Genomic DNA, 16316 nt, shown 5'->3' with positions numbered 1-16316 from the left:
ACGCCTCTAGCACTGAGATGCAGTGCCTTAGACCAGGAGCAGAGGACAACAACTAATGGTTAAATTAACACATGTTTGGGTAATCCAATATTGGGTTATTCATGCAACCCAACTGTGTCAAAATAACCCAGCATGTGATCTGTCCAATGTTTATCCAGTTCGGGGTCATCAAATAACCCAAATTGGGTTGTTGTTAACCCAGCATTTTTTTTAGTTTACAAATTGGAGCTGGGAGCAGCTAAACTCAGGGACCTGGTTTTCATGAGTGCGCATAGCCCTCTTTCCCAGAGGTCCGGTGGAAGAATAGAGTACGGGGAGAAGAGTGGCTGATAAAATGTAGGTCTGCACCCTTTTGAATTTGACGGTGTTTTGTATTGGCAGTATCAGCACGTGTGGGGAGGAGCAGGGGTTTGTCTTTATCAGTGAGACAGCGCCCCAGTTGGATAACTGTGAAAGACCGTGTAGCCGACTGCGCGCTCCTCAACCGCCAGGGTTTGTACACACACATTCGGACACACACTGCCTGACACTCACGCGCACTCTCAGTGAAACCGTCTACCCGGGACCAGCACGCACAATCTCTCGTCTATCACAGCGCATCGCGCACCACTGCGGTAAGACGAGAAGGCAGGCAGCGAAGCCCTGACACACTTGTTTCAACACTCGGCATTCCAGGTAGTGCGTCTGCGACTCTCCGGAAAATAAGAGGACTTACCACCACAAATCGAGGAGGTATAAAACCACTAGGCTACTACCACTCAGAGACTAGCCATACTGCTCGTGAAAAGTTATTCATCTTCTTGATTTCCCCACATTGGAAGTGAAACCTGCTGTTTGAAAGAGGATGAGACCGTTACTCGTATCCATCGTCCTCTGCTTGAGCGCTTCTGTCCCACATTTTGTGAAAGGTGAGTAGAGGAGAGCAATTACTGGTTATGGATGAGTATAGTCGAGAGGAAGTAGGCAAAGGTTTAAGACTAGGTGGTTTGCTGTAAATCAAATGACATCAGCTAAAGCAGATTATCTGAGGCGATAATAAACATTTGACTTCCTATCAATATGTAATATTTTAATACGGAATGTGACAAAATAATTTAAATACGCGCTGCTTGTCATATTATGCAAATGGAAAACACAGTAGACATATACAGTGAGTGTTAACTGAGTTATTTTGGGATTTGCCAGTAGTGTGTGGCATTTTATGGAGATGATAATACCGATTTTAACGAGTAAGCACACTAGCCTTCCCAATTGAAATACTGTGTCAACTGTAGGCTAAGGCGCTCAAATTCTGTCAATATGACATTACTCTCCATGTTAGTCTACTGGGGTGGCTGGGACCTACATTTCTAACTAATAACAGGACTTCAGCTGTTGTTTTTCTAAATGTCTAACTAATAACAGGACTTCAGATGTTCTTTTTAGTCGCCTTATATCAAGTGCAACTACAAGACGACTCCGTAGCCTATACGAGCGCAATTGATGGATACAGCAGGATATACCAGAGCCACATTCTAATTTAATCAAGTGGAGTAAAATGATTTAACATGTGGATTCTCTCGAAAGTTTAAAGATTGGCGAATATATTTGCTCTATATGATTTAAGCGGAAACTATTAAACTCGTGTTTAATTAAATAGAAGTACACTAACGATATGTTCATAGTGCACATATGTCGTTCCCAAGGACTAATCCTTTTGTTTAAGACTAATCTCTGTAGCATCATTTTATGCGTTGAGTTACCACATATAATTAAGGCGACAGGAGCAGATCAAAATGTGGAAGCTAATAATTAAACAAAGAAGGATGGAAGGAGATGTAATCTTGCTCATCAATGTCAGAGAATGACAAACCGTTGCTTCTTCTTCCCATTATTACATTAGTTGCAATGCTGAACCCATATTACCCATGACATCATAAAACATCTCGATGCAATTCCGCCTGGGATTCCATTGAACAGGCTACCAATAGGACTGTTGCATGTTAAACTCTGCTGAGAGGGGATTAGGCCAAAGATTGTGGATACATGAAGATAGTTCACTCAAGCCATTTACCATAAAAAAGGCCAGTTCCGGTCTACCAAACTGGGTGTGTCTCCCATAGACACCAATGCAATAGTGGCTGGGTCGTGCTGCTGCTCCAATTTCAACTGTTCTGCCTGTGGCTATGCCGGAGGTGCTACTTTTCGACTGACATTTACTCCTGAGGTGCTGACCTGTTGCAGCCTCTACAACAACTGTGATTATTATTATTATTTGACCCTGCTGGTCATCTATGAACGTTTGAACATATTGGCCATGTACTGTTATAATCTCCACCCGGCACAACCACAAGAGGACTGGACAGCCCTCAGAGCCTGGTCCCTCTCTAGGTTTCTTCCTAGGTTTCTCCCTTTCTAGGGAGTTTTTCCCTTTCTTCCACATCTACATTGCTTGCTGTTTGGGGTTTCGGCTGGGTTTTTGTATAGCACTTTGTGACATCGGCTGATGTAAGAAGGCCTTTATAAATACATGTGATTGATTTGGTCTGGTCTACTTAGTTCTTTGACTTTCATTGAACCATAAACAAATACAGAATAAAATAACAGCCAGTGGGGTGTCTCTCTTCCTCTTCCATCTCCGATTAGGCTAATGTTAATTGACTGCAGTTTGTAGAATGCAAATGACTAATCAACATTGAGAGATTATGATTGAGAAATCACCCGTTATCCTGCGCAATTATGGTGACCATAGAATATTTCATATTGCATAATGTTTTACACTGAGTAATTTTTACTTGATTGACCTGCCAATTACCCTCCTTTGATATGTTCAACTGTTACTGAAGAGCAGTAGCGGATTTAGGTATAGGCGACATGTGCAGCCGCCCAGGGCGGCATCATGCCGGCGGCGGCACGAGTCATTTGCACGTCACCGTGTGGGACTGTGGGTCAATTAATCTTGTCGGAGTGGGCGCCCTGATTCTAGTTTGTGAACTAGGCAGGCTACTGCCTGGGAAGGTCTCCCACTCAGAACTACGAGATGGTGAGGGGGCGGTGTAGGTTGACCACAGGTCTCTCCACTGGAAGCCCGAGGTAGGGGGAGAGGGGGAATCTATCAAATAGCACACCACTAACTTTGTACAGTACCAATGCAATTAGTAAAATCAGTCACACTACGACCAAATAAACCACAACTGATTCTTAAACTGTGAATATAAAGTTTCACATATTGTTGAATTTTTTTCTGGTTTGTGTGAAATCATTGAGAATAATATAAAACCAGTCTGCACACCACCAAGGTGAATTGGTTTACTCTTGACTCTTGGTTGACAATGTTGGGGGATGGGTAATGTATTGATGCTCGAGTGCCAAATCAACAAATTTGTTTCTATTTGTCTTTGATACTACTTTTTGATATTTATGAGTCTTATTTTTGTATATATTTTTACATGTATATAGTTTTAAATGTTATGAATATTTATTTGTGTTGTTCCAAATATCTGAATAAAAATACAGTTAGTGCATGTCACGTTGGCATCAATGATACGAGAGACAGGTGCAGGAATGCAAAATAGTTTTTTTTATTAAACCCAAATTGCGGCGTGCTGTGTAAAGGCACGGGGACAAAGACCAAACAAACACGTAATAAAATACAGGGTAGAAACCCAAAACAAAAGAGCGAGGAGTAGCTTAAATAAATAACACACGGTACGAGACCCGTAATCATCTGCGCATTTGTGGCAACAGTTTGGGGAAGGCCCTTTCCTTCAGCATGACAATACCCCTGTGCACTAAGAAAGGTCCATATAGAATTTATTTTTCAAGATCGTTGTGGAAGAAATTGACTGGACTGCATGGAGCTCTAACCTCAACCCCATCGAACACCTTTAGGATGAATTGGCCTAATTGTCCAACATCCATGCCCAACCTCACTAATGCTGTTGTGGATGAATGGATGCAAGTACCTGCATCAATGTTCCAAATTCTAGTGGAAAGCCTTCCCAGAAGAGTGGAGTCACTTGTCATCTCCCGTCTGGATTACTGCAACTCGCTGTTGGCTGGGCTCCCTGCCTGTGCCATTAAACCCCTACAACTCATCCAGAACGCCGCAGCCCGTCTGGTGTTCAACCTTCCCAAGTTCTCTCACGTCACCCCGCTCCTCCGCTCTCTCCACTGGCTTCCAGTTGAAGCTCGCATCCGCTACAAGACCATGGTGCTTGCCTACGGAGCTGTGAGGGGAACGGCACCTCAGTACCTCCAGGCTCTGATCAGGCCCTACACCCAAACAAGGGCACTGCGTTCATCCACCTCTGGCCTGCTCGCCTCCCTACCACTGAGGAAGTACAGTTCCCTCTCAGCCCAGTCAAAACTGTTCGCTGCTCTGGCCCCCCAATGGTGGAACAAACTCCCTCACGATGCCAGGACAGCGGAGTCAATCACCACCTTCCGGAGACACCTGAAACCCCACCTCTTTAAGGAATACCTAGGATAGGATAAAGTAATCCTTCTCACCCCCCTTAAAAGATTTAGATGCACTATTGTAAAGTGGCTGTTCCACTGGATGTCATAAGGTGAATGCACCAATTTGTAAGTCGCTCTGGATAAGAGCGTCTGCTAAATGACTTAAATGTAAATGTAAATGTGAGTCTGTTATAGCAGCAAAGGGCCGACCAACTCCATATTAACCTGTTAGTCCACTAGGGGCATTATTTCATTTTTGGATAAAAAGACGTGCCCATTTTAAGCGCAATATTTTGTCACGAAAAGATGCTCGACTATGCTTGGAATTGATAGTTTTGGAAAGAAGACACTCTTACGTTTCCAGAACTGCAAAGATTTTCACTGTGAGTGCCTTATAACAAAAGCTTCAGGCAAAACCAAGATGTTTGAGCGACCAGGAAATGAACAGGATTTCTGAAGGTACGTTTTCCATGATCGCCTTATATGGCTGTGAATGCGACAGGAATGAACGGACACTTTCTAGCGTTTCCCCAAGGTGTCTGCAGCATTGTGACGTATTTGTAGGCATATCATTGGAAGATTGACCATAAGAGACTACAATTGCCAAGTGTCCCGCACGGTGTCTGCGTGGAAATTGGTGCGCAAAAGTCAGCTACCAGTATTTTTCCATCCGAATCAGAGAACAAAGAAGGCTTCTAGGACTGCCATTTCAATGAAGAGATATATGACAAAACACCTTGAGGATTGATTCAAACAACGTTTTCCATGTTTCAGTCGATATTATGGAGTTAATTCGGAAAAAAGTTTGACGTGTAGGTGACTGAATTTTCGGTTAGTTTCGGTAGCCAAATGCATAGTAACAAAACGGAACGATGTGTCCTACACAAGAATCTTTCAGGAAAAACTGGACATCTGCTATGTAACTGAGAGTCTCCTCATTGAAACATCTGAAGTTCTTCAAAGGTAAATTATTTTATTTGATCCCTTTGCTGGTTTTTGTGAATATGTTGGGTGCTAAATGCTAACACTAAATGCTAAGCTAGCTATCACCACTGTTACACAAATTATTGATTTTCTCTGGTTCTAAAGCATATTTTGAAAATCTGAGACGACAGGATTGTTAAGAAAAGGATAAGCTTGAGAGCAGGCATATTTATTTCATTTTACTTTGCGATTTTTAGAAATTGCTAACGTTGCGTTATGGTAATGAGCTTTAGGCTGTAGTAACGCGACCGCATGCGGGATGGGGCGGACTATGAGGTTAATGCCCATAATTTTCGAATGAGATGTTCGACGAATGAGTCCACATGCTTTTGGTAATGTAGTGTAGGTGTCTGTTGTGTGTTTGTGTGTGTGCGAGAGAAAGAGCGGAAGGATAAATATATTTTATCGAATGTCCGTGGTATCTTTGTCAATCTGCGAAGAAATCATTATACATCTCAAGAACCCTTCAATTTACCCATCAGTCCTGTGGATTCTAAATTAGTTCATGAGATTGTGTGATTTTGGCGATGGCTGTTGATTTAACCTAGCGCATTGTCTTCGGTTCATGGGGTGCTTGAATCGAGATTGGAGGGCAGGAGATGTTAGCTTCGTGTAACTTTAATTCTGAAAATCTATGTGGTTGTTACGGTTTTCTTCTGGTGAAAGAGAGGCGGTCCAAAACGCAGTGTGGTTGAAGTTCATGGTATTTTTAATAAGAAAAACTATACATGAACAAACTACAAAAACAAGAAACGTGTAAACCCGAAACAGTCCTAACTGGTGCAAAACACAGAGACTGGAGACAATCACCCACAAAATACTCAAAGAATATGGCTTCCTAAATATGGTTCCCAATCAGAGACAACAATAAACACCTGCCTCTGATTGAGAACCACTCTAGGCAACCATAGACTTACATAGAATACTATACTAAACACAACCCCATTAATCTACAAAACCCTGAGACAAGACAAACACATAATCACCCATGTCACACCCTGGCCTAACCACAATAATACACAAAATACTAAGGCCAGGGTGTGACAGTACCCCCCCAAATGTGCAGACTCCCGGCCGCACACCTAAACCCATAGGGGAGGGTCTGGGTGGGCGTCTGTCCACGGTGGCGGCTCTGGCGCGGGACGTGGACCCCACTCCAACATAGTCTTAGTCTGCTAACTTAGCGTCCTTAGTGGCGACCCTTGCCACCGACCTTGGCCTAAGAACCCTAACAGAGGGCCCCACTGGGCTGAGGGTCAGCTCGGGACTGAGGTAGCTCAGGACTGAGGGGTAGCTCAGGACTGAGGGGTAGCTCAGGACTGACAGGAAGATCAGGACTGAGAGGAAGCTCAGGCAGGTTGATGGCTCTGGCAGATCCTGGCTGACTCGTGGCTCTGGCAGATCCTGGCTGACTGGCGGCTCTGGTAGATCCTGGCTGACTGGCGGCTCTGGGAGATCCTGGCTGAATGGCGGCTCCTGGCTGAATGGCTGACTGGTGGCTCCTGGCTGACTAGCAGATGCTGGCTGACTGGCGGCTCTGGAGGATCCTGGCTGACTGGCGGCTCTGGCGGATCCTGGCAGACTGGCGGCTCTGGCGGATCCTGGCTTACTGCCGGCTCTGGCGGATCCTGGCTGACTGGCGGCTCTGGCTGCTCCATGCTGACTGGGGGCTCTAGCGGCTCAGGGCAGACGGGAGACTCTGGCGGCTCAGGGCAGACGGGAGACTCTGGCGGCTAAGGGCAGATGGGAGACTCTGGGGGCTCAGGGCAGACGGGAGACTCTGGCGGCGCTGAACAGGCGGGAGACTCCGGCAGTGCTGGAGAGGAGGAAGGCTCTGGCAGCGCTGGACAGGCGAAGCGCACTGTAGGCCTGGTACGTGTACGTGGTGCTGGCACTGGTGGTACTGGGCCGAGGACATGCACAGGAAGCCTGGTGCGGGGAGCTGCCACCGGAGGGCTGGTGCATGGAGGTGGTACTGGATAGACCGGACCGTGCAGGCGCACTGGAGCTCTTGAGCACCGAGCCTGCCCAACCTTACCTGGTTGAATGCTCCCGGTCGCCCTGCCAGTGCGGCGAGGTGGAATAGCCCGCACTGGGCTATGCAGGCAAACCGGGGACACCGTGCGCAAGGCTGGTGCCATGTAAGCCGGCCCAAGGAGACGCACTGGAGACCAGATGCGTAGAGCCCGCTTCATGGCACTTGGCTCGATGCCCACTCTAGCCCGGCCGATACGCGGAGCTGGTATGTACCGTACCGGGCTATGCACCCGCACTGGGGACACAGTGTGCTCCACAGCATAACATGGTACCTGTCCGGTCTCTCTAGCCCCCCGGGAAGCACAGGAAGTTGGCGCAGGTTTCCTACCTGGCTTCACCATACTCCCTGTGTGACCCCCCCCCACCCCCCACAATCATTTTTTGAGGCTGACTCTCGGGCTTCCATCCACGCCGCCGTGCTCGTCACTCCAACTCCATTCTCCTATATCCCTCATCGCACTGCTCCAGCGAATCCCAGGCGGGCTCCGGCACTCTCCCTTGGTCAACCGCCCACCTGTCTATTTCCTCCCAAGTCGTATAGTCCTGACTTCGCTGCTCCTGCTGCCGCTGCCTGTCACCACGCCGCTTGGTCCTTTGGGGTGGGTGATTCTGTTACAGTTTTCTTCTGATGAAAGAGAGGCGGACCAAAATGCAGCGTGGTTGAAGTTCATGTTTTTTTTAATAAGAAAAACTATACATGAACAAAACAAGAAACGTGTAAACCCGAAACAGTCCTAACTGGTGCAAAACACAGAAACAGGAGACAATCACCCACAAAATACTCAAAGAATATGGCTGCCTAAATATGGTTCCCAATCAGAGACAACGATAAACACCTGCTTCTGATTGAGAACCACTCTAGGCAACCATAGACTTACCTAGAATACTATACTAAACACATAATCATCCATGTCACACCCTGGCCTAACCACAATAATAAAGAAAACACCAAATACTAAGACCAGGGCGTGACAGTGGTTGATTTGTCATAACATGGTTATGAAGCTTCATCAAGCAACGTGCATTATGTGTAATTCCCTTAGATGTCCCAGAAAATTACCAACCATACCTGGGTAATACTGTATGTGACCTGTCATAGCAATGTGGATAGTGCACTAGTCTGACAACCCCGGAGATGTCTTTTAGAGCAGACTTACAGGTAAATTGTACTCATTTGACCATAATTGCATTATGATATCCAAAATCTCAAATCAGTATAAAAATAAATTACTGATATTTGTACAAGATTGTCTGTCGTATTTCTTAAGAACAACAGACAGAGCATTATACTGTATATTTTATATATGCAGTGTCTGTGAATACTAAACTATCATTTACATTCTTGAATTGTCCTTGGTTAGCATTGAATTGGAGATTTTGAAGTCAATTGAAACTGATTGCCTCAAAGGAAATATGAAAAAGCTGCCCTCACGATGAAAGAGACAATAGATTTGGTTTCCGTTTAACAAGCAATTGCATATTAGTAAACCATGTGAGGCTTAAATTAATGCAGATGATAGCAATCTATCTGAAAGCCCATTACATATGTACACCATTCCCTGTTGAAAGTTTATAGCTTATGTTTAGGTCACTTTTAATAACACAGACTTGCAATCTACCTCACTGACCTTCACTATCGCTGTAAATGGCATTGTCTTCAATCACAGGCAAGAGGTCAAACTATGAGATCATCAGCCACGATAACGGTGACAATCCTAGGTGCTGATTGGACAACAACCCAAGAGTACGGAAATGCAACATAGACACGGGCGAAACAGGAATTAATAATAATAATAATCTTTGCATAATACATTTTTGCCAAATTCCATTTTCTTGGTTGTGTTTTTCCAGGTTTGGGAATGTTCCCAGATTTTTCAGATATCCGCTCTCAAAATCACACTTTTTTATTATTGAAAAACAACTACATTGGATGTTCTATGGCCACAACAATGCTTAAACTTATTAGGGCTGAGATTCTGCTAACGGGATCGTTATGACAACAGCCAGTGAAAGTGCAGGGTGCCAAATTCAAAACAACAGAAATCCCATAATTAAAATTCCTCAAACATACAGTATTTCACACCATTTTAAAGATACACTTCTTGTTAATCCCACCACAGTGTCCGATTTCAAATAGGCGAAATCACCACAAATGCTTATGTTAGGTCAGAGCCAAGTCACAGAAAAACACAGCCTTTTTTCCAGCCAAAGGGGCAGAATGACAGATTTGTACCTTGTCAGCTCGGGGGTTTGAACTCGGTTACTAGTCCAACGCTCTAACCACTAGGCTACGCTGCCGCACCCTTCATCAGGTGACACTCATAGGACTTCATGTTATACAATACATGTATGTTTTTTTCGATAAAGTTCATATTTATATCAAAAAATCGCAGTATACATTGGCGCGTTATGTTCAGTAGTTCTTAAAACATCCAGTGATTTTGCAGACAGCCACATCAATTTACAGAAATTCTCATAATAAATGTTGATGAAAATATTAGATACACTTCTCCTTAATGCAACCGCTGTGTCAGATATCAAAATATCTTTACGGAAAAAGCAAACCATGCAATAATCGGAGTACGGTGCTCAGAGACCAAACAAGCCAAAAAGATATCCGCCATATTGGGCAGTCAACAGAAGTCAGAAATAACATTATAAATATTCACTTATCTTTGATGATCTTCATCAGAATGCACTCCCAGGAATCCCAGGTTCACAATGAATGTTTTGTTCGATAATGTCCATCATTTATGTCCAAATAGCTACTTTTGTTAGCGCATTTTGTAATCAAATCCAAACTCACGAAAATGCGTTCACTTGGAGCAGACATAATGTCATAAAAGTCCGTATAAACATGTCAAACGATGTATAGAATCAATCTTTAGGATGTTTTTAACATAAATCTTCAATAATGTTCCAACCTGAGAATTCCTTTTTTCTGTAGAAAAGAAATGAAACGCCAGCTAACTCTCACAGGAACGAGCGTCACGAGCGTCACGAGCTTGTGGCACTCTGCCAGACCACTGACTCAAAGAGCTCTTATGAGCCCCTCTTTTACAGTAGAAGCCTCAAACAAGTTTCTAAAGACCGTTGACATCTAGTGGAAACCTTAGGAAGTGCAACATGACCAATATCCCACTGTATCTTCAATAAGGAATGAGTTGAAAAACGACCAATCTCAGATTTCCCACTTCTTGGTTGGATTTTTTTCTCAGGTTTTTGCCTGCCATATGAGATCTGTTATACTCACAGGCATCATTCAAACAGTTTTAGAAACGTCAGAGTTTTTTATATCCAAATATACTAATAATATGCATATATTAGCAACTGGGACTGAGTAGCAGGCAGTTAACTCTGGGCAACTTATTGATCCAAGCTACTCAATACTGCCCCCAGCCGTAAGAGGTTATTAAACAACATCAGGATACCTTAAAAAACATTTCTTACATTTTTTAAAATGTAGTTACCCTGTAAGGTAAGGGTAAGTATTAAAAAAGTAACACGGCCACTCATGGATTACGTGTCGTGATTTTACACTCTCTGCCACCCTCAACAAACCAGCCTGCACTTCACACCCTTTAAAACCTCTTAAGGATCTGACATTTTTTTCAATTTTCACCTAAAATTACATACCCAAATCTAACTGCCTGTAGCTCAGAACCTAAAGCAGGGACATTGATACCATTTGAAAGGAAACACATTTTAGTTTGTGGTAATGTGAAATTAATGTAGGAGAATATATTAACACATTAGATCTGGTAAAATAATACAATGATGTTCCATCAACTTTGGATTCTAGATTTTGGCCACTAGACAACAGCTGTGTGTGTACAAAGTTTTAGACTGAACCAATGAACCACTGTATTACCGTTCAAAATGTTGCATCAAGTCGGCCCAAAAGTGCCGAATTGCTACATTTTCAAGTACGTAACTACAGAGAACATACAATAATTATCCGGTAATACATTTTCTTAGCTTACACACTCCCAGGAATGTCATAAATGATGGCTAATTAGCTTCCCTACTAACCTTCACACATCTAGATGGGGGGGCAGACACAGCAGGGGTTTAAACTGTAGAACCCAGTTCCTACATTTCAAATAAAAATAGGTTTTATCAAACAAAACAATGCTGCATATTATCTCTGGGACCCCCAGGATGACAAATCAGAGCAAGATTACTGAATGTAAGTATATTATTTACCTTCAGAGGTGAATGTATCAAGCCAGTTGACGTGATAATGTGCACTCTCCTCAAACAATAGCATGGTATTTTATCAATGTAATAGCTACTGTAAATTGGATGGTGTAGTTAGATTAACAAGATTTTAAGATTTCTGGCCATACAAGACATGTCTATGTCCTGGGAATGTTCTTGTTACTTACAACGTCATGCTCATCACATTAGTGCACGTTAGCTCAACTGTCCCACGGGGAGGACACCAATCCCTTAGAGGTTAAAACAACTAGGACAGCTTAACCTGGGGCAGCAGTGTAGACTAGTAACCAAAAGGTTGCAAGATTGAATCCCCGAGCTGGCAAGGTACAAATCTGCCGTTCTGCCCCTGAGCAAGGCAGTTAACCCACTGTTCCTAGGCCGTCATTGAAAATAAGAATTTGTTTTTAAATTGACTTGCCTTGTTAAATAAAGGTAAAAACAATTAAGAACTAACCTCACTCTACGACTTACCCTAGCCACGCGTAATATACGTAATGGCTCGGCTGGTCATCTCCTTAGAATTCTGATAATGGTAATTCTTCAGTCCAATAAGGCTCCTGGGAGCTGGACATAGGCATATTGTAGTGATAGAGCCCTCTAATCCAGTAAAACAGATATCCGTTTGTAGTTTCAGTTTGTGTTAAAGAAAGTGCGCTTAAACTTTGCAGCAAAGAACTCAGTAGCCCATTCGTTTACAGATGTGGAATTCATGAGACCCGTGGCTTAGATTAAGAAGATATGATGACTCAACTGCTAAAATACTTTGTATATGTATCAAGGGGTCATCAAGTCATCTGGGTGATATTGTCCTTGGTAAGATTTTGAAATAGCGGGTCAAGTACAGTAGCATCGGCTGGCAATGATCCACAAATATCGACATTTTGACGAGCCTTTCCAAGTGTTTCTGTACCAGCATTATGCTTATTGATGCTTTGGGATCTTCAGGCCTATAAGTAAACTCGTTATTGTCATGTTACCTGGTAATCCTTCAGAACTCTCTAACAACAGGGCAACACAATGATGACAATACTTTGCACTTCCCTGCAAACTAAGTAAGTGGTATAAGGTGTTAACTGTTTCCATTCATGTGTCTCAAAGAGTAGTTAAACATCACTTAAATCATGTTTCTCGATAAGAGAATGTTAAGCGGCCACAATACCAAGACCAAATCAGAGGCCAATAGGTTTCCTAAGGTTTCCAGCGAGTTAGAGATTCAGAATGAAACAGATTCTTTGAGACTGTTTGTGAGATTAAAGTTGGACAGGCATTGTGAGGGGATTATGGATCCAGGAATTTAACAGAGAGATGAGGCAGAGAGCTTTGGATGTGATTTATCTTTTATCTGTTCACAACAAACCAGAGCCAGATGCTTTTTGTTTTTGGCCCTTTAAGGTCTATTAGTGTCATGCTTTATTTTATTTGTAGTGTTCCGGTCACGATATTATCCACGTTTTATCACAGATTTGGTGAAGGAGTTTTCCTCAAATCATATCAAATTTGATTGGCCACACACACATCTTTCGCACATGTCATTGTGGGTGTAGCGAAATGCTTGTGTCCCTAGCTCCAACAGTGCAGTAGTGTCTAACCATTCACAACAATACACACAAGTCTTAATGGAATCAAGAAATCTATACATTTGAGATTGAGCAATATCGGAGTGACATTGACTAAAATACAGTAGAATAGAATACAGTATATACATATGAGATGAGCAAAGCAGCATGTAAACATCATTCAAACATTATTAAAGTGACTAGTGTTCCATTAATACAGTGGCCAGTTATTCCAAATCCATGTATTAAGGGCAGCAGCCTCTAAGGTGCAGGGTTTGGTAACTGGGTGGAAGCCAGCTAGTGATGGCTATTCAACAGTCTGATGGCCTTGAGATAGAAGCTGTTTTTCAGTTTCTCGGTCCCAGCTTTGATGCATCTGTACTGACCTCGCCTTCTGGATGATAGCGGGATGACTAGGCTGAGGTTCGGGTGGTTGATGTCATTGATTATCTTTTTGGCCATCCTGTGACATCGGGTGCTGTAGGTGTCCTTGAGGGCAGGTAGTTTGCCCCCGGTGGAGGTGATAAGGTCTTTCCTCCGACATACCCCAGGAGACAGGGGGAGCTTTTCATTCTTGAGGGGTGCACTCCAAATCATGGACTTTTTACACTTTTGTACTCCTGCAGCATAAATACAGTGCATTCGGAAAGTTTTCAGACCCCTTTATTATTTTCACATTACAGCCTTATTCCAAAATGGATTAAATCGTTTTTCCCCCACATAAATACCGCATAATGACAAAGAAAAAACATGTTTTTTTTATGTTTACATATGTGTTTAGATAAGTATTCAGACCCTTTACTAAGTACCTTGTTGAGGCACCTTTGGCAGTGATTACAACATTGAGTTTTCTTGGGTATGAGCTACAAGCTTGACACACCTGTATTTAGGGAGTTTCTCCCATTCTTCTCTGCAGATCTACTCAATCTCTGTCAGGTTGGATGGGGAGCATTGCTGCACAGCTATTTTCAGATCTCTCCAGAGATGTTTGGTTGGGTTCAAGTCCCGGCTCCGGCTGGGCCACAGTCAGAGACTTGTTCTGAAGCTGCTCCTGCGTTGTCTTTGCTGTATGCTTAGGTTGTTGTCCTGTTGGAAGGTGAACCTTCACTCCAGTCTGATATCCTGAGCACTCCGGAGCAGGTTTTCATCAAGGATCTCTCTGTTCTTTGCTCCGTTCATCTTTCCCTCTATCCTGACTAGTCTCTCAGTCCCTGCCGCTGAAAAACATCCCCACAGAATGATGCTGCCACCACCATGCTTCACCTTAGAGATGGTGCCTGCTTTCCTCCAGACATGATGTTTAGCATTCAGGCAAAATAGTTCAATATTGGTTTCATCAGACCAGATAATCTTGTTGATCATGGTCTGAGAGTCCTTTAGGTCCCTTTTGGCAAACTCCAAGTGGGTTGTCATCTGCCATTTACCGAGGAGTGGCTTCCGTCTGACCACTCTAGAATTAAGGCCTGATTGGTTCGGTGCTGCAGAAATTATTGTCCTTCTGGAAGAATCTCCCATCTCCACAGAGGAACTCTTGAGCTCTGTCAGAGTAAACATCAGGTTCTTGGTCACCTCCCTGACCAAGGCCCTTCTCCCCCAATTGCTCAGTTTGGTTGGGTGGCCAGCTCCATGAAGAGTCTTTGTGGTTCCAAACTTCTGCCATTTAAAAATGATGGAGGCCACTGTCTTCTTGTGGAACTTAAATGCTGCAGACATTTTTTGGTACCCTTCCTCAGATCAGTGCCTCGATAACAATCCTGTCTCTGAGCTCTATGGACAATTCCTTTGACCTCATGGCTTGGTTTTGGCTCTGACATGCACTGTCAACTGTTGGACCGTATGTAGTGGTTAGTGCGTTGGACTAGTAACGGAAAGGTTGCAAGATCGAATCCCCGAGCTGACACTGTACAAATCTGTCGTTCTGCCCCTGAACAAGTAAGTTAACCCACTGTTCCTAGGCTATCATTGATCTTAACTGATTTGCCTAGTTAAATAAAGGTAAAATACATTTAAAAAATATAGACAGGTGTGTGCCATTCCAAATCATGTCCAATCAATAGAATTTAACACAGGTGGACTCCAATCAAATAGTAGAAACACGATGCCGCTGAGCTCAATTTAGTCTCATTGCAAAGGGTCTGAATACCAATGAAAGTAAGCAATTTCTGTTTTTATTTTGAATACATTTGCATACATTTCTAAAAACCTGTTTTCGCTTTGTCATTATAGGGAATTATGGATAGATTGTTGAGGAAAAAATGTATGTAATCAATTTTAGGATAAGGCTGTAACCTAAAAAAATGTGGAAAATGGGAACTGGTCTGAATACTTTCCGAATGCACTGTACATTTGGATTCGGTACAAAAAGCAACAATGCTAACTAACTTTGTGGAAACATAAAGGAATGTAGAGGTATAGTAATTCAAACTATATTCAAGACACAATATATGTTTTATTTGAACCAAAAACCTATTTGGCATGTTTGATTGAAGTGGGACCTGAGTTTCTTTAAGTCTTTGGGTCTAACGACCACTGAAAACCATGTGATTTATTGAAGAGGTACCTTACCCTGCAGAGGTGAGCTCTCTGCTTGATATACTCTACTTGTCAATCCAGCACTTCTGGGTCATCTTTGGTACCCAAATATTGTTTATTTTCTCTGTTGTAGAACATGATAAAAAGTGTTGTTTTTTTATTGATGGTTGTGTCAGTACATTTGCACATTAATGTATGTTTTTATGATCACATTAGCATAGACACTTCTTTAGTGTTGGCAAAATATTTTGGATGACACGGATGTCGCAGACTTCTTACTCTGCTGCTGCACCATTCTCTCTACTTCTCAGCATATGTCTATATCCCTACCCCCTCTCTCCCCCTCTATTCCCACCCCTCCATCTCTCCCTCTATTCCCACCCCTCCATCTCTCCCTCTATTCCCACCCCTCCATCTCTCCCTCCATACCTTCTTTTCCCCCCTCTTCCTATATCCCCTCTGCTCGTCTCTGCCTTTCTCTCTCCCTCCCTCTTCTCGCTGTCCTTCTCCCTATATCCTCTCACTCTCTCCCTCTCTGTACCTTAG

At 43.2% G+C, this 16316-nt stretch overlaps 1 protein-coding gene across 3 annotated transcripts in view; it reads left to right on the top strand.

The window, feature by feature from the left end:
• The first annotated feature begins 445 nt into the window (after positions 1-445).
• Positions 446-16316, top strand: part of LOC118358027 (EGF-like repeat and discoidin I-like domain-containing protein 3) — a 264375-nt gene continuing 248504 nt past the window's right edge. For 2 of the 3 annotated variants that reach the window (XM_035735396.2, XM_035735395.2), the window contains exon 1: positions 446-908. In XM_035735396.2, coding sequence (XP_035591289.1) covers positions 845-908 — 64 coding nt within the window. In that variant the 5' untranslated portion in view covers positions 446-844. The remainder of the gene's footprint in view (positions 909-16316) is intronic. The other variant, XM_035735397.2, reaches the window with a different exon arrangement.

The sequence above is a fragment of the Oncorhynchus keta genome, chromosome 25 (genome assembly GCF_023373465.1).
Source record: "Oncorhynchus keta strain PuntledgeMale-10-30-2019 chromosome 25, Oket_V2, whole genome shotgun sequence".
NCBI classification, from domain to species: Eukaryota; Metazoa; Chordata; class Actinopteri; order Salmoniformes; family Salmonidae; genus Oncorhynchus; species Oncorhynchus keta.
The sequence above is the reverse complement of the archived record's forward strand: the minus strand, read 5'-3'. Positions and strand labels throughout refer to the sequence as shown.